At 48.4% G+C, this 21,581-nt stretch overlaps 1 protein-coding gene across 11 annotated transcripts in view; it reads right to left on the bottom strand.

Annotated features, from left to right (window-relative positions):
- The window catches only part of ARHGEF10 (Rho guanine nucleotide exchange factor 10), a 120,104-nt gene that overhangs the window by 76,929 nt on the left and 21,594 nt on the right, over positions 1 to 21,581 (bottom strand). For 5 of the 11 annotated variants that reach the window (XM_032260290.1, XM_032260291.1, XM_032260296.1 and 2 more), the window contains exons 3-8: positions 14,012 to 14,179; positions 12,355 to 12,642; positions 7,860 to 7,926; positions 6,468 to 6,544; positions 3,737 to 3,859; positions 1,356 to 1,519 (exon numbers count right to left, since the gene is read on the bottom strand). In XM_032260290.1, coding sequence (XP_032116181.1) covers positions 1,356 to 1,519; positions 3,737 to 3,859; positions 6,468 to 6,544; positions 7,860 to 7,926; positions 12,355 to 12,642; positions 14,012 to 14,179 — 887 coding nt within the window. Of the gene's footprint in view, positions 1 to 1,355; positions 2,024 to 3,736; positions 3,860 to 6,467; positions 6,545 to 7,859; positions 7,927 to 12,354; positions 12,643 to 14,011; positions 14,180 to 21,581 lie in introns of those variants that run through there. The other 6 variants (XM_032260293.1, XM_032260294.1, XM_032260297.1 and 3 more) reach the window with 4 other exon arrangements.

Raw genomic sequence — 21,581 nt, 5'->3', positions numbered from 1 at the left:
ATGAACTGGTAGATTCTCTTTGAGTTTTACAAAGCAGGTTCACAGGATTTGAGAATTGTAGGCAATCCATAATCACTTGTAAAGCAATAGGATGTGGCAGCTATGTCCAGGAACAATATCTCTGCTTACTGGGGGTTACTAGGAGACGGGCGAGATAAAACCAGTTATCACCAACTGTCACTATGGTGGCCTCCAGTCACCATCTGTATCAGCAACACGGGACTGGCCAACCTCAGACGAGGACCGCATGTGGCTTCCATCTCAGCTTCACAGAAAGTACACAGACATCACTGTCAATGAGCACAAATCTATCCTTTTGCAGAGTCACGAAAAACTCTAACAACAAAAAGCATGTGGCATGGCTGGCACCACCAAGACCTGGGATGTGCCTCAGCTGAACGGTTCCCAGGTTCCATGCTTCACAACACCGAATCCCAGAATTCACACCTTACAGCACTGACATTCCATCTTGCACCCTAACTAACCTCAAGACTTTTCGACCAAAAAAAAGGGAATAAAAATTCCCTTTAAGAAGAGATTATCAGGCTGGGCACAGTGGCTCACGCCTATAATCCCAGCACTTTGAGAGACTGAGGTGGGCAGATCACCTGAGGTCAGGAGCTCGAGACCAGCCTGGCCAACATGGTGAAACCCTGTCTCTCCTAAAAGTACAAAAATTAGCTGGGCGCCGTGGCGGGTACCTATAATCCCAGCTACTTGGGAGGCTGAAGCAGGAGAATCACTTGAACCCAGGAGGCAGAGACTGCAGTAGACTGAGATCACACTACTGCACTCCAGCCTGGGAGACAGGGCAAGACTCTATCTCAAAAAAAAAAAAGAAAAAGAAAAAAGAAAGGATTGTCACAGGGTGGCTTAGAAGCTTTTGTCCCTTAACATCTTCTATTTTTACACCTTCCTTTAGCATGCTAAACATGCTGAGGTTCAAAACCTCACTTAAAGCAAGGTGCAGCTGTGCCCCGTCTCAGGGAATCCCGCCACCTATTCAGTGTTCTGCAGTTAACGATGCACAAATGCTGCTACGTGCAAAGCACATAATGCATTAAAACACAAGCAAGTCAGAGAGTAACTACTTTCTTAAAGTATTCAAGGTATCGAGCTCACTTAAAACCTTTTAAGTGATTTATAGAAGTTTAATTTCCCAATCCTTCTATGCAGGTACTCACTGTATGAAACTAGACGTCTTCTCCTTTGGCAATGTCTTATGCTTTCCCCAAATTACATATCAGCATCTTAACAAATCACTATTAAGCACTAGGCGGATCACAATCGTATTCACAGCCCCCAGGCATGTTAATGCGACAGCCCTGTCCCTCACGCGCACGAGGGGCACATACTTGCTTTTTGTGGTTGCTGCGCAGGAAGGACCTGGGAATCCCATTCTTGCATTCCGAGTCACTCTGCTCTTCGTAACTTTCAAATTCACTTGAACTCCAGCCGTATTCCAAAGAGCTGTTTCCACCTTCATCCCCATTCTCAACATCATCATAAATCATTTCATCTGAGTGCATAAATTCCAAAATGAAATGAAAATTTTAGAATTCCATGGGGGCTGTTGTATGCCTGTTTGTGATTTTACTGAATCATCTAGAGCTGGGGGTGGAAGGAAATCTGAACCATGCTGAAGACCCTACAGAGCCCCAGGCGTGCTCCACAGAGGGCGCTGTCACGCGGAATCCCGGGCGTGCTCCACGGAAGGCACTGTGCAGAGCCCCCACCACCCAGGCAGTGCTAAGGAGGCTGGGGAAAAGCGCTTCAAATGTTTCTCACAAATGCCCCTGCCCCCATCGGTACCCTGAGGACCACCTGGCTACGGGCATCCATCAGCCATAGAGAACTTCCCATGAAGAAAATCTTCCTTTATATAAAGACACATTCCGAACTACTTGCTTAAAGGATGTGTACATGACCTTCAAGTCACACTACGTTCTTGTTCCAGTGTTTTATGGTTTACCGATTTTTTTCTTTTGAGACAGACTTTTGCTTTTGTTTCCCACGTTGGAGTACAATGGTGCAATCTTAGCTCACCACAACCTCTGCCTCCCGGGTTCAAGTGACTCTCCTGCCTCAGCCTCCCAAGCAACTGGGATTATAGGCACCTGCCACCACACCTGGGTAATTTTTGTATTTTTAGTACAGATGGGGTTTTACCATGTTGGCCAGGCTGGTCTTGAACTCCTGACCTCAAGTGATCCCCCCGCCTCAGCCTCCCAAAGTGCTGGAATTACAGGCATGAGCAACCATACCCAGCCGGTTTACTGATTTTATGTCTAGGATACGTCAATAGCAGAGAGAGTTTTCTCAAAATCTCTCACCGCAATAGTGTATTTACATATTTCTAATTAAGCCTTGTCATATTTTGTTATATTTTGCTTATATATTTTAAGGCTATGCTGTTAGGTCCATACGAGTTTAGAACTGTTAGATATCTTCCTTGTGAATTATTCCTTGTTTTATGGCTTAACATTTAATATATTATCATATTTATACTGACAATACTTTGGTTAGAATTTGCATTTTATTTCTTTTTCCATCCATTTACTTACAAATTTTCTCTTTTATGTATGCCTCATGAGAATGTACGTCTAGCTTTGCTATTTTATCCAATCTGAGGGTTTCTTTTACGGGCCATTGGATCCAATTTACCATATGTACCAAATGTTTGTGCTTATTTTGCAGTCTTTTTTCATATGATTTGCAAAGCTTTCTTATTTTATATTTTCTTGACTTTACCAGATTGGGATTTGCTCTACTGGTTTCAAAGTTAAATAATCTAATCCAATTCTCTTAGCAGTTACGCATAAAATGCCAACTTGACCAATCACAGCAAAAAAAAAAAAAAAAAAAAAAAAAATCAGTCACTATATCCTCTCCCTGAAAAATTGCCCTCCCCTCCAGTCGGCTCTGGTGGGGGTTTGGGTCCATCTGAAACTCAGTGTTATCAGTGCTGTCCCAAACAGTGCGGGAGCGACTTTCCACATGTCCGCCACTTCCCGGCTCCCCACTCCTTGCTGCCTCCCATTACATCCTTCTTGGTTCAGTGTGTTCCTCCCTGCAGCACATCATTAACTATTTCCTTAGATTACACGGGCAGTGAGTCTCCCCGGCTCTGCCTGATGCTGCCTGTCTCCGTTTTTAAAGGACTTCACTTTGCTGTATGTAGCAGTCCAGGCTAAAAGGACCATTTTCTTCTTCACTTTGAGAACCTACCCCCTAGCCTGTGGGTAAGTCAAATCACAGTTCCTTTGCAGGGAACCATGTTTTCTGTCTAGTTGCTCTGAGGAGATTCGCTGTGGGCTTGGTGCTCTGCGGTCTCCATTATATGGGCCTAGGTATGGATCAATGTATAATTCATCCTGCTTTGAATCTGTTTCTAAAATCTAAGAATTTATGTTTTTCTTTATTGTAGAGAATTCTCAGTAGTTCTTCCTTTGAATATTACCTTTGCCTGATTCTCTATATTTTCTCATTGATGGCATTTATTCGAATACGGTGCTGCTTCTCAGCCTCCATGTTTCCTACCTCTTTGCTGACATTTTCCGTATATTTAATTCCTCTGCTTGCTTGGGATAAGGTAACTGCCCCATTTCGAGTGTTATAAACATATAGACATAGGTACACAAACACCAATATTCCACCACACATCAATAAGCCATTCTAGAAGCAACATACAAAACACGAATACAGAAAACGACGGGGCCATCCACTAAACAGTCACTTTTGCATCCGGAGGGAAAGGCTGCTGAGCTGAATCTCCTCAAATCAATTCCAGACAAAATCAAACCTGGTTCAGAGTCTGAGTTTTCCCTTGGAACGTCATCATAAATTGCTTCTTCTGGATCTGGAATAAATGGGGAGAAACACTTTAAACAGTGACCAATGTAAACCTAATACAATTTAAATTTTATAGGGCCACAGTTGCCAGTGATATCATGATTATTCAAAAAGCTGGTTTATAAGAGTAGTTTTTTTTTAATTTATTTTTTACTTTTTTGTTCTTTTTCCTAACCAGTAGACAACAAGGGCTGTAAGTTAGTTAAAAGCACCTTACCAAAGCATAAGCATTATTTTTAGGACAGAATAATTTGTTGGGAGTGAAGGACGTCACTTTAAATGGGCCAGCTGTAAAATGTCACTAGTCAGGAGTTTTACGGTTTCCAGGCCAATCTTGTTGTACAAGATTGAACACAATGATTTTGTGTTCAATTATACATTTCCAATTGGCTCACTTACAAATATTTTAAGCTTATGAAGTTAATGTGTTCTAATGCACAAAAAATACAAAGGTGGCACACAGAAATTCCAGAAATTAAAAAAAAAAGCCCATCAGTGCTGGAAAAAATGGAAAACCATCCAAATCAACCAATGACACCATAATTTTGTGCCACTGAAGGTAAAAAGTAGCCACATGCAAGTATCAAAACACTAAACCTACAGGACAGTGTTTCTCAATCTGCAGCATGTGCAACGCTGGGGTTCTGTGAAAGTGGAACCGTTTCATAAAAAAGGAGGGAAGTTCTGTGTGCAAAACCTGCCGTATGAGATGACCACACAGGGCATCAACAATGAGCCTGAGGTTTCCTCAGGTATCTGTAAGAGTTACACACTTCACATGAAAATCTACCTCATAAAACAGCCTTTAAATCGAAGTTACACTCACTGACTAGCGGTACTCCCCCCTGCAAGAGAACGTCCAAACTACAACGTATGACTATGTCGAAAACATACAGGCAACTGCTTCCTATGGCACATCAGAAAGAAAATGAGATCAGTAAACCCAAACTCTCCCCTGACACCCAGCCACTGCTCCTGTTCCCACACTACTGGGGAAATGCAAATTCAGGAAAATTCCTTCTCTGCTGCTACTGTCAGGCTCGAATATTTACAGATGCTCTTTCTTGTAACAGCATTTACTAGCTGCAACTTAGTAAAGATTTCTACTCCTCTTAGATAATGTTGAGGGTCTGCTAGTTTAGAGATCACGTTTCCAAATACAGTGATTCTAACTCACTGTCATCTGGGTAATAAAGATGAGTAATGAGAAAAAAAATCAAACAAATTTTACTTTGGAAATAAAACTGCCAGCAAAGTGCCAAGACAATAATTTAATCCTGTAACGATCCTGCTTTAATAGCCACCCAGCAGAATTATCTAATTACACTTAGATCTTTGTTTTGACAAAGTCATAATTAAAACCAGAAAACTTCCAGGAGACAGTTTAATAATCAGGAGGTAACAAAGACGGCTCTACCTTGTAAGCTGATCCTATAAATCGGTTACATAGAAATTAGTGAGCCAGTGGATAATGAGAGTCATAAACAGGAAAGGAATCTTTACCTCTCCTTTAAAAATTAAAACACAAGTAAATCTAGATAAAAATCTTTCAGCCTTTGAAACCGCAGGTGGGACAACAGATCTGGCCACTTGGAGGTGGGCTGGCTCCACCAACTTAAAGGGATAAAGAATGCCTTTAGGTTTGGTCTTAACCGTACAGAAGCTTCATCTATGTGTTGGAAGTGCATTGGTTTTGTTCCTCACACAAAGACAGTACATAATCCCACAGGTTTAAATGCACATAAAAACACAGGTTGGAATTCTTTGCCCTACTGTTTACATTGCAGATTGCTATAATTTCCAGGAGTGATATTATAAATAAAACGATGCTCTTCAGGATGTTTCCTATTTTTGAAATCTGAACATGAATCATTCACATGAACAAAAATTGTTGTTTTTATAAATATACGTGTCTAGTCTGTCCTTTAAGTAATAGTTCTCTTACATAAGCTATGATATTAACAAAATCATTACCAGTTAGCTTTTAAAGCACATTTGTTTAAGGCACATTTGTATTGGAAAAATATGCTACAGAATTTTTTTTAAGTTACAAATAAATGAGATTCTATTAAATGTTTTGGAATCTGTTGTTTCTGCCAAAGGTAAATTAACAAAAGATTTATTCAGGAATCCCCATTTGAATACTTATGATTCAATAAAAGAAAACACCAAGTTATGTAAAATAAATTATGTATTGGAAAAAAAGGGGGCCCACCCACCCCCTCTTCAGAACGGGAGCCAGATACCGCATCTCCGTGGAAGTCACGGGAAGTGGAGGGTGAGCGTCTGCGTAGTGGCCGACCGTGGCTGCAGGTCAGAGTTTCTGTTCCCCACATATCCAACTGTTACCCCAACAACAAAGCCTGTGCTAGAAAGAAACCACCAGGAACAGTGCACGTGTGCATGTGGGGAGCTGGGATGGTCTCAGGAGAAGTGACAGCTTCAGGAAGCCCCGTGAAACTTCTGCATAGGCAGCCCATGTCACTAATTTCAGTAAACGAACATCTTTTTAGAGTTTGAGATCTGACGAGACATGAGACTCAGGGTCCCAGCCCCGCCACAGTGATGTCTTGGAGCGTGGGAGGATTCTGGCTGTGGGCGGCCAGGGGACTTACTCTCCATCCAGGCTGTGTTGGCTGGGTCTGCAGCCCAGCGGGCCAGTGCGCTGTCCTCTCGACTGACGTGATCTTCACTTAAAGAAAACAAACCATAAAGTCAGAATATCCAGGCACAGCCCAGTCACTAGGCTGCCAACTGCCCTGCAGACTGTGTATGTGTGTGTGTGAGTATATGTGCATGTTACTACACAGAGAATCACATATTTTCCCAGCTATTATCATAATCATAGGACAACCCAAGTTCAAGTTTTCACTTATAACACTCGCCCTCCACACGGCACAGAACACAGGATGAGGGGAATACAGGAGCGATTTGGCCCCCGTCCCAGAAGGCCTGAACTGTCTTCCAGTTTTTCAGCCACCCCTCTGAGGTCCCCGTGAGAGCCTGTGTCCTGGTGATGGCCCCGTGGGTGCTGGGGGACGCCCCACGTGCTACACTGAGCACATGTGGAATTAGGATGTGGTCCCCGTGACAGCCTGTGTCCTGGTGCCAGCCCTGTGGGTGCTGGGGGATGCCCCGTGTGCTGTGCTGTGCACGTGTGGAATTAGGATGTGGTCCCCCGCTCCAAGAACTTATTACATCAACAAGGAGTATTCTTGCACTTTTAAAGTTTAAAATTATACCAAATCAAAAAGTTACCTAGAAAGGTAAAAAAAAAATCTGAAGCAAATAGACACAGTATTTTAAACTATTCATAAATGTTTGAAAATTTTTCACATTTGAAAAAGTTCATCCTTTTGAAAATAATTTAAGGTTTTCATCACACTGCATTTTATATTCATTTTCTTCAAAATAATTCCTTTTTTCAATGGACACATTTTTCACAATACATTTTAGACTGCCAGTAATAACTCACCACCACTAATATTTAATTTCATATAAAATCTGCAATTTCTAACGGAGAACCCTGGCTGGACCTACCTGGTGGCACAACTCTGTGGGATTCACAGCGCTGCCTGCAGAGCCCACCCCGGGGCCTCATGTCTGGGGAGAGAGCACTGGTGGAGTAGGAGCTGCTCCCCGGAGACCCCACCCACCTGCAGGAGATTTCACAGGGGACACCTTCCTCTGCAAAGGCCGCCTTTGTGACAGAAAGGAGAAAGGAAACGAGGGAAAGCAACAGCAGGGTGGATGACAAGGGCCAAGCCTGGCTGACAGCTGGACGCCTGAAGTAAGACCCAGTTCTCAGACCCCACTCCACTCTTCCTGACCCTGTGTGTCTAGGGGACACTTGCCTGCGAGGGACCTGAGGCAGGAGACGGGGCCGAGACAGCCCCTACCCCAGCAGAGCTGAGGATGGCAGGCAGGGACGTAGGCCAGGATCCCCGTGTCCAGCTCCTCAGGAGAAAGGCAGGAATTCTCACCCACAGGAAGACGGATGCGGATACCTGTTTGGAGGCTCCTCGGAACTCAGAGAATTGAGCTGGCGATCTTCTGTGACTTCCGGTGTTTCTGCTGGGAAAGCAAGTAAGTGATGCTGCTTTATGCCTGACAAAGAGGCTTATGAAGTTGATGTTTTTACCCTTAAAAATGATTTCACACTTTGCTTTCTTATCAATCGAGGCTTATCTTAGCGTAAGGATGATTAATACTTTTTAAAATTTTTAGCTCTTAGATAAAATGTATTCGAGATAGGAATCTAATAAAATGTGATCTACCGAGGGCGTGTGAAACAGCCGGAAATAAATCGCACCGGCGCCCTAATGCATCAGGCTAGAGTTAGAAAGAAATGGGATGTTCTCTCCCATTCTGCACGTCCACAGGAGCCACAGCTGTGACCTGCCTGATGGGGCGTCCACCTGCCACCCTCAAAAGACGTTCAAGGGAGGAGTAGTTAAGCTTGTGACATGTGACACCAGCTTTTACTCACACACACTCACACCCATCCACACACAAACACCACGGTCTGGCCTGACTGGCTATTTCTTCCTGCCTGCTTGGAGATCTCATCCATGAAAACCGGCCCCCAGTCACAGCAGGTGCCGCCACACAGCTGGATGACAACTAGCAACAGACACGAGGCACCCAGAGTGGGCTCTGCAGGCAGCGCCGGGAATCCCACAGGCCTCACTGGTTCAGTGTTGCCGACCACCTTCCTGAGGGCTCTCCAGGGTAAACGGAGAGCTGTGAGCAAGGCCGCAGTGCAGGCTTCCCACACATTCCGTGCAGGTGAGGTACGAACTTAGAGGCTCGAAGAATAGCCTGAGACGCCAGTGCAGAAGCAGGAAGCCCTCCCACCTCAGAGGGCTTCTGGCCAGGAGCCAGCCAGCGTCTGTGATGACTGCACTGTGTGGGCCGCGTGATCCTCTGATGAATTCTGCCACCACCCAGCCACGTGGCACCAAGAATGATGTGGGGAAGGAGAGCCGGCGGCACTCAGAGGCTGCTGTTCATCACCACACTGGCAGCTTCCATGCAACACCCTCTAACGGGAATTCATCTCTAGGGGGAGCAGCAGTTCTCAACCATATTCAAAGGGCAGCAAGTGGTTCAAAAGTCCGAGAGAGCTGAGCTCGGCATCACCTGCTTGGAGATCTCACCCGTGAAAACGGCCCCCTGGCACACCAGGTGCCACTACACAGCTGGATGCCGAACAGCAAAAGACACGAGGCGCCCGGGGTGGGCTCTGCAGGCAGCGCTGTGAATCCCACAGGCCTTGCGGGTTCAGTGTTCCAGGCCATCTTCCTGAGGGCCCGGGTGGGCTCTGTGGGGGGCAGCGCTGTGAATCCCACAGGCCTCGCTGATTCAGTGTTCCAGGCCATCTTCCTGAGGGCCCGGGTGGGCTCTGTGGGGGGCAGCGCCGTGAATCCCACAGGCCTCACTGATTCAGTGTTCCAGGCCATCTTCCTGAGGGCCCGGGTGGGCTCTGTGGGGGGCGGTGCTGTGAATCCCACAGGCCTCACTGATTCAGTGTTCCAGGCCATCTTCCTGAGGGCCCGGGTGGGCTCTGCAGGCAGCGCTGTGAATCCCACAGGCCTCGCGGGTTCAGTGTTCCAGGCCATCTTCCTGAGGGCCCCGGTGGGCTCTGCAGGCAGCGCTGTGAATCCCACAGGCCTCGCTGGTTCAGTGTTCCAGGCCATCTTCCTGAGGGCCTGGGTGGGCTCTGTGGGGGGCAGCGCTGTGAATCCCACAGGCCTCGCTGGTTCAGTGTTCCAGGCCATCTTCCTGAGGGCCCGGGTGGGCTCTGTGGGGGGCAGCGCTGTGAATCCCACAGGCCTCGCTGGTTCAGTGTTCCAGGCCATCTTCCTGAAGGCCAGGTGTCAAGGCAGAGGCAGAGCCAAGATCTGAAATCCAATCCGCCCACTCCAAAACCTGCTCTTTCCACGCTACTACACTGCCTCAAAGCAACACCCACAGAGCCGAAATGCTTTTACTACTGTTCCGCAGAGGGGCGAAGGCAGGACGGGCTGCCCGGCAGCAATCTTGCTGCACAGTCAGAATTGTCCCTGCCACGGGGGCTCCAGAGCACAGGAGGGGTCCGCAGAGCACAGACTTCCATCCCCAGGGCACACACACAAGTCTTCTCACAGCCCCACCCTAGGACGCTCTTCTTTCCTCCTCCCTCCAGGAAATTAAGAAGCCTGCAAACCGAGTGTCCGTCACAGTCGGAAGGAGGTAGACACACTCACCAGGGAGCCGCATGGGCTGCTCAAGCAGCAGCGCACCCAGAGGCTTCTGGCCACAGGAGGCCCATGAGGAAACAAGAGCAGGACCTGCCTGCAGACGTTTTTCAGAGCTGGTTTCAGTCAGTAGGAAAAACAACTGGATCTGGCCATCCCAGCTTGGCCAGCTGTGAGCTCCAGGCAGTCCTCTGCAAACTCCCACCATGGGCCTGGGAAACCTGGCTGGACTGCGCATCGGGGAAGCCCTGCAGAGCCAGGCAGCCACCAGCGCCAGGGAGACTGCGGAGCAAGGAACTGAAAGGCCAGCGGTGCCACCAGGTAGGAAGTGGGTGCCAGGCTTGGGACCCGGCCCGACACTAAATCCACGCTTTTTCACCCCTCAGGAAGGTGGTCTGCATTCACGTCTCTTTTTCAATGATCAAAACGCAACCATAGAACCATCTGCTCCTCTACACCGGGACTTAAAATAGACTTTACTAGAAGAAGGCATTATTACTGGCTCTAAGTTGACAGAACAAAAATAAGAAAATTGTCTTAAATCCATACTAAGTTATTTTAAAGAATTACTTTAAATGATGTGCAATTATTTAAAATAATCAATTAATGTTTTAAAATAAGAAAATCACTTTAAAATAAATGTATTTTTCTTCAGCCAAGTAGCCCGTACTCTGCACTCCCTCCTTTCCAGGGGGTCCTCACTCTCTGCGGTCATGGAGTGGGAACAGTGGCGTGGACCATGCAGACCTGGTGAGTTCTCAGGACTCCGGCTGACTTCAACAGGAAAACACACAGGAGGGCATCTAGCCTGAAATCTCTGCGGTTCCCAAAATCCAAAATCAAGACTTTTCTTTAAGGACTTTTTTCCTCAACTGGAAAGAGAAGGGTACTTTCACTGAAACCTTCACAGGAGTAAACCAGGTTCTCAGATGCAGAAGCTGTGTGCTTCCATCAGAGGAACATCTCACCAACCCCAGGAAACCTGCAGCACGTTCCCGGGAAAGACAGCATAGAAACAGATCCAGGCAAAAAAGGAAAACCTCAGCCGAGATGCCTCGACTGGCCACTTCTGGACATGACAAGGCTAACTTCGGCAGACAGAGGCACAGTCCGTGCTCACCCTCGCCCTGGCGTCTGGGCCGGTGCAGGGGGCAGGAGTCCCAGCCCTTGGGCTGCAGTCGGAGCAGCCGCGGCCTGCACCTCTCCTTCCAGTGGAAACCCGGGGCTCTGCAGACAGAGCCGGCGCCCGACCGCACATGCCAGGGCCACGTTAAGGACAGCAGGGAACCGGCTCCAACAACCAAGCCCTTCCAAAGCACACAGCGGTGGTTCCTCACTAAGCGGTGGAGAAAGCAGACTCGAAACAGAGCTGTCAGCACTGAGGACACGGAGATGGGAGGTGAGCGAGGTGCCCACGAGAGCACCCACAGTCCTGGCTCGGAGCATGGCCTGGCTGCAGGGAACCCGTCCTCAGTGGCCCACGCTGCACCCTTTGTGCTTCTCCAGGTGGCTCTGACCTTCCACTGAGGACTCCCGCTTAAGTCCCTGGGAATCTCCCCCCAAGGTCCCTGGGCATCTCCCAGGTGAGGAAAAGCATCAGTGGGAGACAGGGAGCCCCTGAGGCAATTCTCCCACCCCCACTGCCCTTCCATCCCCTGCAGTCCCCTCCCACCCACCCCCCGCTGTACCCCGGTCCCTCCATCTCCCCCACCACCTCTCTTGCCAGCCCCCACCACCCCTCCACCTAGCCCCGCCGCCCCTCCCACAGCCCTGCCCGCCAACACACTCCCACGCCCCTCCATCCCCCACCACCCCTCCCAGCCCCACTGCCCCTCCATCCTCTGGCAAGAAGACAGCGAGACACCAGCTCTGACTGCAGCAAGCTGGAGTTTGCGGACCAGCGAAGACAGGAGACACATATAATGATAACTGTCATCTAGCACACTAAGTGATCAAGGCCCAAAACTGCACAAGCTCTCCTGAGCACCTACTGGGGGAATCAGAAATCGGAGTGAAGTTCAAGGCATCCCAGACATGAGGCGGCAATACATTCGGCACCAGATGTTGTTTCAAAATTTTCCAAACGCTACACCCTGGCCTTTCCTCAGTGGTGTTCCTGTCACTGAAGAAGATGAACTGGGGGCTCATTTTCCAACTCTGTAAACAAACACCTACTGATCTGGGGAGGCCGGAGGAAAGGTCAGGCCCAGACTCTACAGAACCTCAGGCCACTTAGGGGGCATGGAGAGGAGGGCAATGGTACCTTCTTCATCCAGGGATGTGGTGCGGATGATGACCGGGCTGGAGTAGGCGGGCAGCAGGAGGGGCAGGTTGGAGGGCACTGCATAGCCACAGGGCACAGGCACCGAGTACCCGCAGGGCACATGGAGACCCACACTCTCCTCCTCATTGCCAGGCGTGGGGGCAGGTGGCTGGTCCTCCTGAAACGGTGTGATGTCGATGACAGAATATGGGTTGACTTTCAGCGGGAGCACCAGCTTAGCAGGCTCTGCCTCTGGGGTGGTTTCTGCTCCAGCTCCATCCTCACCTCCTGGGGATTCGGAAAGGACTTGTCAGCAGACACATCACCAAGGGCGTGGCAGGTGTGCCCTCTGGGAGCGCAGGCAGAAGCAGGTAGTGAACTCCCAGCCTCCATTCCATGCCAGGACCCCTGGACATTCCCACATCATCAGGTAGGTCTTGGACGGAGTGCTCGCACATGGGCAACCCAGCATCACCTCTGGGCACAGGTAAGACAGATGCAGCCTGGCCACTGCAGAAGACTCATCCCATGAGCTAAGTCAGGGAGAAGCTACTGGAGGAGGGGCTGCTCTCCCACCAAAAGGCAGGTCTGCACACAAACACCATGCAGGCCGAGAGGTGGGTGCTGCACATAAAAAAATGCAGTGCAGGCCTCAAGGTGCGTGCTGCACACAAAGAAACGCCGTGCAGGCCTCGAGGTGGGTGCTACACACAAAGAAACGCCATGCAGGCTTCAAGGTGGGTGCTGCACACAAAGAAAGGCCATGCAGGCCGGGAGGTGGGTGCTGCACACAAAGAAAGGCCATGCAGGCCGAGAGGTGGGTGCTGCACACAAAGAAAGGCCATGCAGGCCGGGAGGTGGGTGCTGCACACAAAGAAACGCCGTGCAGGCCGCGAGGTGGGTGCTGCACACAAAGAAAGGCCATGGAGGCCGAGAGGTGGGGGCTGCACACAAAGAAACACCGTCCAGGCCGAGAGGCGGGTGCCATGCATGAAGAACACCATGCAAGCTCTCCCACCACAGCCTGCCCTGAGCAGTCCCTTTGGTCAGCGAATGAAAGCACCCAACCCACCTCAAGACTTAGAAAGATAAACCTCTATAGCTACTTCATCCCAAATGTTCTGAATACTTCATTTAATCTAGTGATACAATGATGAGGTCATTTTTACTGGGAATAGCAATACCTTTCTCTACAAAATGGAAGGGTGGAGTGAAGAGGTTGAAAATTATGGAAAATAGTACAAAGAAAAGAAACTTAGCCAATCTTAATTAAGTCATTTCAGGTACATCATGAAGAAATCCTAACTCTCTGGCTCCTAGAAACCGTCCTTTCCCCACAATGTTCCAGTTGAGCAGTAAGAATGGGGAGAAAAATCAGTGAGCCCGAATGAGCCCAGTGGCTGGGCACAGGTGACCCTGACACTGGTGATCTGCGGATCCACCTGGGAACCCACCAGGGAACTCACTTGGGGACCCTCCCAGAAACCCTCCTGGGGACTCACCTAGGGCCTTGCCTGGGGACCCTACTGGGGACTCACCTGGGGACTCAGCTGGGGACCTTCCTGGGGACTCACCTGGGGACTCACCTGGGGACCCTCCTGGGACCCTCCAGGAGACTCACTCAGGGACTTACCTGGGGACCCTCCTGGAGACTCACCTGGGGCCTCAGCAGCGGGTGCAGGCGCTTCACTGGCTCCAGCACCTCCTGTCTCAGGGGTAGAGGGCGCCTGTCTGTCTGCTTCTGGGATTTCATCTCCACTGTCAAAATCGAACTGTTCTCCCTCTTCCTCTTCATTATTATTAGTATCATATTTCGCTTCACTTTCTAAAGAGAAAAACCAAAACCAGAACAAGGAGATACACACACACACACACACACACACACACACACACACACACGTTAGCCAGAGACATTGACTAAGTTCCACTATGCTGTACTGCGCTTCTAGTTAGCCTTTTTAAGGGGCAAAATATGTATCATTAGAATCCTAAGTCACTGTTTTTTTATTTTCTTTTAATAGGATCTACAACTCACAGTTAGAAAAGAAAACAAGAGGCCAGACTCGGTGGCTCACGCCTGTAATCCCAGCACTTTCGGAGGCCGAGGAGGGCAGATCACAAGGTCAGGAGTTTGACACCAGCCTGGCCAACATGGTGAAACCCCGTCTCTACTAAAAATACAAAAATTAGCTGGGTGTGGAGGTGAGCGCCTGTAATCTCAGCTACTTGGGAGTAGGAGGCAGGAGAATCATGTGAACCCAGGAGGCAGAGGTTGCAGTGAGCCGGGATTGTGCCACTGCACTACAGCCTGGGTAACAGAGCAAAACTCTGTCTCGAAAAAAAAAAGAAAAAAAAAAAAAAAAAACAAGAAAAAGGAAGGGGGAAAAAGAGCTTTTCTCATTTTAAATACATGTACCCAGCAGATGACCACCACCAGCTGGGCTGATGGCTGGGAAGAGAATTCGGTATCATACACTTTAATTTTAGAAATAATTTCTGACACCCAAGGTCTCTCCCTAGAATTCTTCTCCTTTCATCTTCATGTTGCCTCTTTTATTTATAAATTTCAATTAAATATCTCTAATGGCTAGAAAATCAGTGTCAAATATGAACAGCAATATATAGCTTAAAATACACACTTCCATAATTACTAAAGAACATAGTTAATAACTGTTCCAAGTAAGTATTATAAGAAACATTTTGTAGGAGGTGAGTTACAGGTCTCCTTGGAGCTGGGCTGATGGCTGGTGGTGCAGCCTTCAGGGTGACTGCGGTGTGCATTATCTGTGGAGACAGCTCGCTGGGACTGCGCCCGCCATCAGAGCAGACAGGCACTTCTTTTTCCAGAGGAGACCCATGTGCTTGGACCACACCCCACACACACCCAGGAACGAGAGGAGCCCAGCCCCTGCCAGCCTTTCCCGAGGGCCGGAATTTCTTCCCAGCACACGTTCCTGAGGACGCCACCTATTGCCTCCCACCACACCCTGCAGTCCACAGAAGCACGTGGCACCTCAGGACAGGGCCTGGGTCAGCCCGATCTAAGACCCTCAGACACAGACATTCTCCTGTGGCCCAGGGAGAGGTGCCTGGCCAGGACGGCCCAGCTCAGCTGCGGGCAGCTCTGAAGGGAACTGAGGGAGAGCCAAGGGGAAGCCCTGTTCAGGAGGAGCCCACAGACCCGACCCACTTCCACTCCAGCCAGTCTTCAGGCACACTCCACCCGGGCCTACCTGGGAACTCGAATGGTCTACAATCAACCTCTCAATGTGAGGCATTTCACTTTCCTCTGAACTCGTAAACTAGTCATACATTCGAAGAGTGCCTTTTGAAGGAAGCAGATGTTTAGGTCACTACGAATAAGCAGAGGGGCCCAGGCCCACAACAGTGTGAATTTGATCCAGCTTTCCCTGCAAAGACGGTGGAGATGGGACCCCGGCGGACCATTGACACCTGGGGGCCCCACGAGCTTTCTGAAACTGCTTCCACCAACACTCACCAGTTTTAAAAATAAGAGAATAACAAATATTGAAATTGAATCAAGAAAAACGATTCGGAAATGTGTTATTCTTAAAACATACATCTGATAAGAGTGTATGTTGACGTCCTTTTGGATGGTGAACTCTGCTCTGCCCAGATACCAAAGCCGCATCCACTTCCTAGAAGGTCAATGACTTCTCTAAATTCAGTTTTGAGTTTAAGCCTAACCAAGTAAAACAATCGAACAGCGGGGAGAACCACTAATTTCCAGAGTTTGAACCTTGATTAACTATGTACTTTCTAACCAGTTCTCACTGTCTCCCAAGTGACCACAAACAATATCTATTTCAGAAGGGTTTGTTTGCCATATCATTAAGAAGTCAGTTTATTGAAATAAAATGGTGAACACCTTTTAAAGTAAAAAGTTTAACAAAAAATAAAATTGTTTTCTGGAATATTTTCCAAATGCAACTAGCATCTCCCTAGAATTTATGTTTGGGGAGAAAAAAATCATGTTTTCCAATAAACATAACGGGGAAACAATGCCAACTAAATACCCTGACTAAAATGATGGGTAAAAATGCTTATGTATTGCTGGGCACAGCGGTTCACACCTGTAGTCCCAGCACTTTAGAGAGGCCAAGGTGGGCTAATTGCTGGAGCCCAGGAATTTGAGACCAGCCTGGACAATATAGTGAAGCCCCATCTCTTAAAATAAAAAAAAAATGTACAAAAATTATCCTGGTGTGAAGGTGTGGACCTGTGGTCCCAGCTACTCTGAAGGCTGAGATGGGAGGATCACTTGAAGCCAGGAGGCGGAAGTCGCAATGAGCTGAGACTGCACCACTGCACTGCAGCCTCGGGGACAGAGCAACACCGTGTCCCCCAACCCCAAAAATGTGTATGTTTTGACCTAGCAACATAAGAGGTCACTGCCAGGTGCGTGTTCAGATTCATCCAGAACATCACATTAGAGTTTTATTTTGTCAACTCTTTTTTGGAGATTATATTTTACTACTGCTGAACTCTAACAATTAGATAAAATACACCTAAAAAATGACTCTATAAAAACTGTTTTAAAAAAGCTTCACAATGTCCGGTACGAAACAGGGTCTTAAATATCTGCAAGGGGGAAACACAAGCTGTTGGGACCTGAACTCACACTGTATTCCAAACAGGAAGAAGGAATTCTCTTTAAAGTCTTCAGGAAGGAAGGCAGTGAACAGGAACCCATGTGTTCAGGAAATGGCCCTCAGCAGACACTGAGGCCCCTCCATTCCCCCCCCATACGCCGCCTCCTGGGCTGTGACACAGCCCTGGGCTGGGGGGACCTGTGAGATTCCCAGGGACAGTGTGCGTTTGCTCCCGTGTACCAGGTACCATCCTGAGAAGAACAGCATACCTTCTTGGCGCCGACACCTCTGCTCACCACAAAACCTGGTAGGCAGCAACGTGTGACACACTCGTCATGTGAGCAAATGAACGAGTGAATTACGGGCAGATGAGCAAGCTTTAATTTTTTTTTTTTTGCCAAAAGAACTCACTTTTTCCCTTAGTAAAACTTTAAGTAGAATTATACTGCACAAGGGAAATAACAGCAATCAAGAAATTTCTCCCAAAGTTTAAACTTGTTAGTTTGGACTTGGAGAGCCTTGGAAACGCCTTCGGGCTTGGAATTCAAGAGATCTCTGCCGTCACCGAGAGACTGGCCAACACTGTGGCAGAGCTGCCCTCCGTCCTCTGCAAGCGCTGGATGGAAAGACTTTCAAAGTTACATGGATGTGCATTACAGATTCCAGTAAGAAAAAATAGCCTTCCACAAGAACTCAAAGAGGGAAGCTGCACTCAATGTAACCACCTGAGGCTGCACCTCAGGCTACGTGGGTGTCCACAGAGGTGCCCAAGGCGCCCAGGACAGAGGGCAAGGCCACCCCGGCCTGGGCTGCTCCTCCCTGATACCCACGTCCAATGGGGCCTCCATTGGATGGTGAGGCTGCGCCACCGTCTGAGTTGAGCACGGAGTCGGGCATTCAAGGTGGTGTGTGCTGAGCACTTCATCCCAGCCACTAACTCGGGCCCTGGGAGATCCTGGGCCTCACAGACCCTACCCGAGCTCCTCAGGTCCTTTCGTGAAGAGTGACACAGAATGTCTTTTAAAATCCCAGCATTTCAGGTCCTAAGTTTAGCTCTGACACCAGCCCTGACAGGTTCAATTGTGGCCGCTAAATCCCTGTGCTCAAGTCCTCACCCCCCATCCCAAGGGTCAGTTCATCTGCAAACAGGTGACTGCAGGTGCAATTGGTTAAGGAGGCTGTGCTAGGCAGGCTGGGCTAACCCATCAGGTCGTGTCTTTGTGAGAGCAGACGCCAGCACTGGGAGGAGGAGCCACCTGGCAGCGCAGGTGCAGGAACTCCCAGGAGTGCCCACAGCCAGTGGGTGCCAGAAGAGGCGAGGAAGGCTATGACCTACATTCTAGCCTCCAGAACTCTCAGAGAATCGATGTCTGTGCCCAAAGCTGCCAGCCTGGGGTCCTCCACCCTGCAGCCCAGGAGGCCACCTTCATGAGCTCTGCCAAGCCCCTTCCACCACAAAGGGCCCTGTGCCATCCTCAGGGCCATGGCAGGAGCCAGGTGAGCTGGGGCCAGGTCAGTTCCCATGACAGTTGTGCTGGCAGCCACAGAAGGAATTTCCCGTTCCTCAAAAGCCTGAGTTCAGAGCTGAGCCATTCAGCTGAATGAAAACACTGATGAGAAAAACTACAATTTGCAAACTAGAGAAAATGTTCAAGCGCTCCTGAAAGCATCTCGGGAGATACAACATGTTGTAGTTTGAGACAACACGGATGTTTCAAAAAAGAAAATGATGACTGGTGAGGAATCTGCAGTGTAGGCATCATTTGGTGGACACACCTCGGCCCAGTGTTCTCCGCCCGCTGGTCCCTGTGGAGCCCAGGAGATGGGCGGGAAGGGCCCAGTGCCCTGGGTAGGCAGTGAGACAGGGAAGCAGGGCAGGGCTGCTGGGGCAGGGCTGCAGCAGGGAGAGGCTCCGTGGCCCTCCTGCACACGCAGGACGGCGGGTTCTGACAGCCACTCATGAAGGCCACGACACGGAGAAGGAGACACAGGTGGCCTTCTACGGAAAGCTCCTACCAACCCGCCAGTGCCAAGCCCGTACTGACCCACCAGTGCCCAGCCCAAATCTAACCTGGCATTTGGGTTTTGGGAACCACTCTTCCCCTGCCCCCTCCTCTGGTCTGCCCAGGACAGACCACCCTCTGGCCATAGCTGGACTTTCCAGGAAAACTGCAGGCTCTCCTGTACTCAGGGACCGGCCCTGTGGGTCGCCAGCAGCTCAACAGACCGCACCCAGTGCTGACCGACAGCAGCAGCCATTGGAGCCTCAGGACTCAGACCGTTTCCGTCACAAGCGGGGCCATTGGGGCTGCTGTGGTGGCACTGATTTCTTACCAACCTGACTGTTTACACTTGTCAGTAAGCTCATCAATTAAGGCACACATTTGTAAAACAAGTTATGAAACAAAGTCTTAAGAAACACTATGCTTCTAATTATTATGACATAATGTGACCATGCCCATTTCAGTTTATGCCTATATGCAAAAAAGAGTAAGGAAGTTGCCTGAAAATCCCATCTTTAAAATGCTGCTGCTGGAAATGGGGCTGCTCCCTGGTTCTTTCCAGGACAATAGAGAGATTCTGGGGGACCCACAGGACAGCTGGCGGTTGCACATGGTGTGGCCAGTGTGACCAAGGGTCTGACTTGCTCCTGTGTTTAATTCTTATTAATTCCAATATTTGTAGACACCTTAGACTAGTGGACCTTGCAGGCCTGAATCTCGAGCTCTGAAGGTGGCAAACACCTGTCTGAACCTGTGAGCTGTCCCCAACCCCACTGGGTCCCCTCTACTTGTTCCTGTTGTCCTATGGTCTGAAGCAGAGGTTCATTTCAGTTTGGTTGTTACTATTTTTTCTTTTTTTGAGACACAGTCATGTTCTGTTGCCTATGTAGGAGTGCAGTGATGTAATCACAGCTCACTGCAGCCTTGACCTCCTGGGCTCAAGCAATCCTCCCACCTGAGCCTCCCAAGCAGCTGGGACTACAGGTATGAGTCCCCACACCCTGATAAGTTTTATTATTTTTAGTAGAGATAAGGTGGCACTATGTTGCCCAGGCTGGTCTCAAACTCATGAGACCAGTGATCCTCCTGCCTCGGCCTCCCAAAGTGCTAGGATTACAGGCATGAGCCAACATGTCCACCCTAGTTTGCTTCCTTTTAATCGATACAACTTTTTAGAGCATTTTTAGGTTCACAAGAAAACTGAGCAGAAGGTACAGGGAGTTCTCATATACTCCCTGACACCACAGAGAGCCTCCCCCAACAATATCCCCCCAGCCTCCGCCAGAGAGGAAAAAACACTTGTTGCAACTGATGAGCCGACACTGACGGACTGTTAACTCAAGCCCGTGGCTGGCGTGAGGGCTCACTGTTGGTGCTGTGCACTCTATGGATTTGGACAAGCGTGTAATGACATGGATGCACCATTATCAAGGAATTTCGTGGCCCTAAAAATCCTCTGTGCTCCACCCATAATCCCTTTCTCCCCAAACTCCTGCAACCACTAATCTTGTTACTGTCTCCATAGTTCTGTGTTTTCTAGAATGTCAAGTGGCTGGAATCACACCTGGTGCAGCCTTTTTAGGAGTCTTCTCTCACTTAGTAAGATGCACTTAAGGCTCCTCCATGTCTTTTCATGGCTTGACAGCTCATTTCTCCTTAATGATGAATATTCCATTGTGAATGTGCCACTGTTTATCCCTCACCTCCTGAAGGACATCATGGCTGCTTCTGAGTTTGGGCAATTATGAATAAGTCTGCTGTCAGCACCTGTGCACTCAGGTATCGTGTGGACATCAGTTTGGATAAAGACCGTGGGACATGGCTGCGGATCACACGGTAAGAGTGTGCTCAGCTTGGAAGAAGCCACCAAGCTGCCTTCCCACGAGGCCACCCCACACGCTCCTCAGCATTTGCTGCCTGTGTTCTGGATTTTGGCTATTCTACCTCAAATTTAGTTTTAAGTGATCTTTTCTTAATGAGCAAAAAAGTACCAATAAAGTATCTAAATTTAGTGTAAAACTTAGTCGCCCTCTTTCTAGGGTGGGGAGTAGCCTTTGTGGGTGACGAGGATGTTCTAGCACTGTGTGATGGGCCACACATTTGTGACTACACTAAAAAGCACTGAGCTTTACAATTTAAATAGGTGAATGGTACTGAGATATGAATTATATCTTAATAAAGCTATCAACAAAAAAACCTTAATTTCTCATTTTAAATAACCAATACGTATAAAAACTAGTGCTGCCTAGGTTTGTCAGGGAAAAAATATATTGCTAATATTTGAAACTTATCAATGCAGACACTATCATTTACATTAATGGCATCTAAAAGTCTGTTTTAAGTGGGAAAAAAAAAAGAAGGCTACTTCTAAAATACTGGAAGAATATTCACTAACATTTTAACAGTACTAATCTCCCAGAGGTTAAGTGTTTTCTTTGTCATCGCTTGTCTATATTTTAGTTTTTATTATACAATAAATATGCATTATAATTTTTTTAATTACCCAATTTATATTATAAATTGTAAAGTCATTTGTAATACCTGAAACTTAGCTTTACTAAATTTGCTGCACCCAGAAACAGTGCCATCCCCCAGAAACAGTGCTGCACCC

The sequence above is a fragment of the Sapajus apella genome, unplaced genomic scaffold (assembly GCF_009761245.1).
Source record: "Sapajus apella isolate SASKATOON/1434 unplaced genomic scaffold, GSC_monkey_1.0 scaffold116, whole genome shotgun sequence".
Lineage (NCBI taxonomy): Eukaryota > Metazoa > Chordata > Mammalia > Primates > Cebidae > Sapajus > Sapajus apella.
Note: the sequence above shows the minus strand (reverse complement) of the source record. Positions and strands in the feature narration are given on the sequence as shown.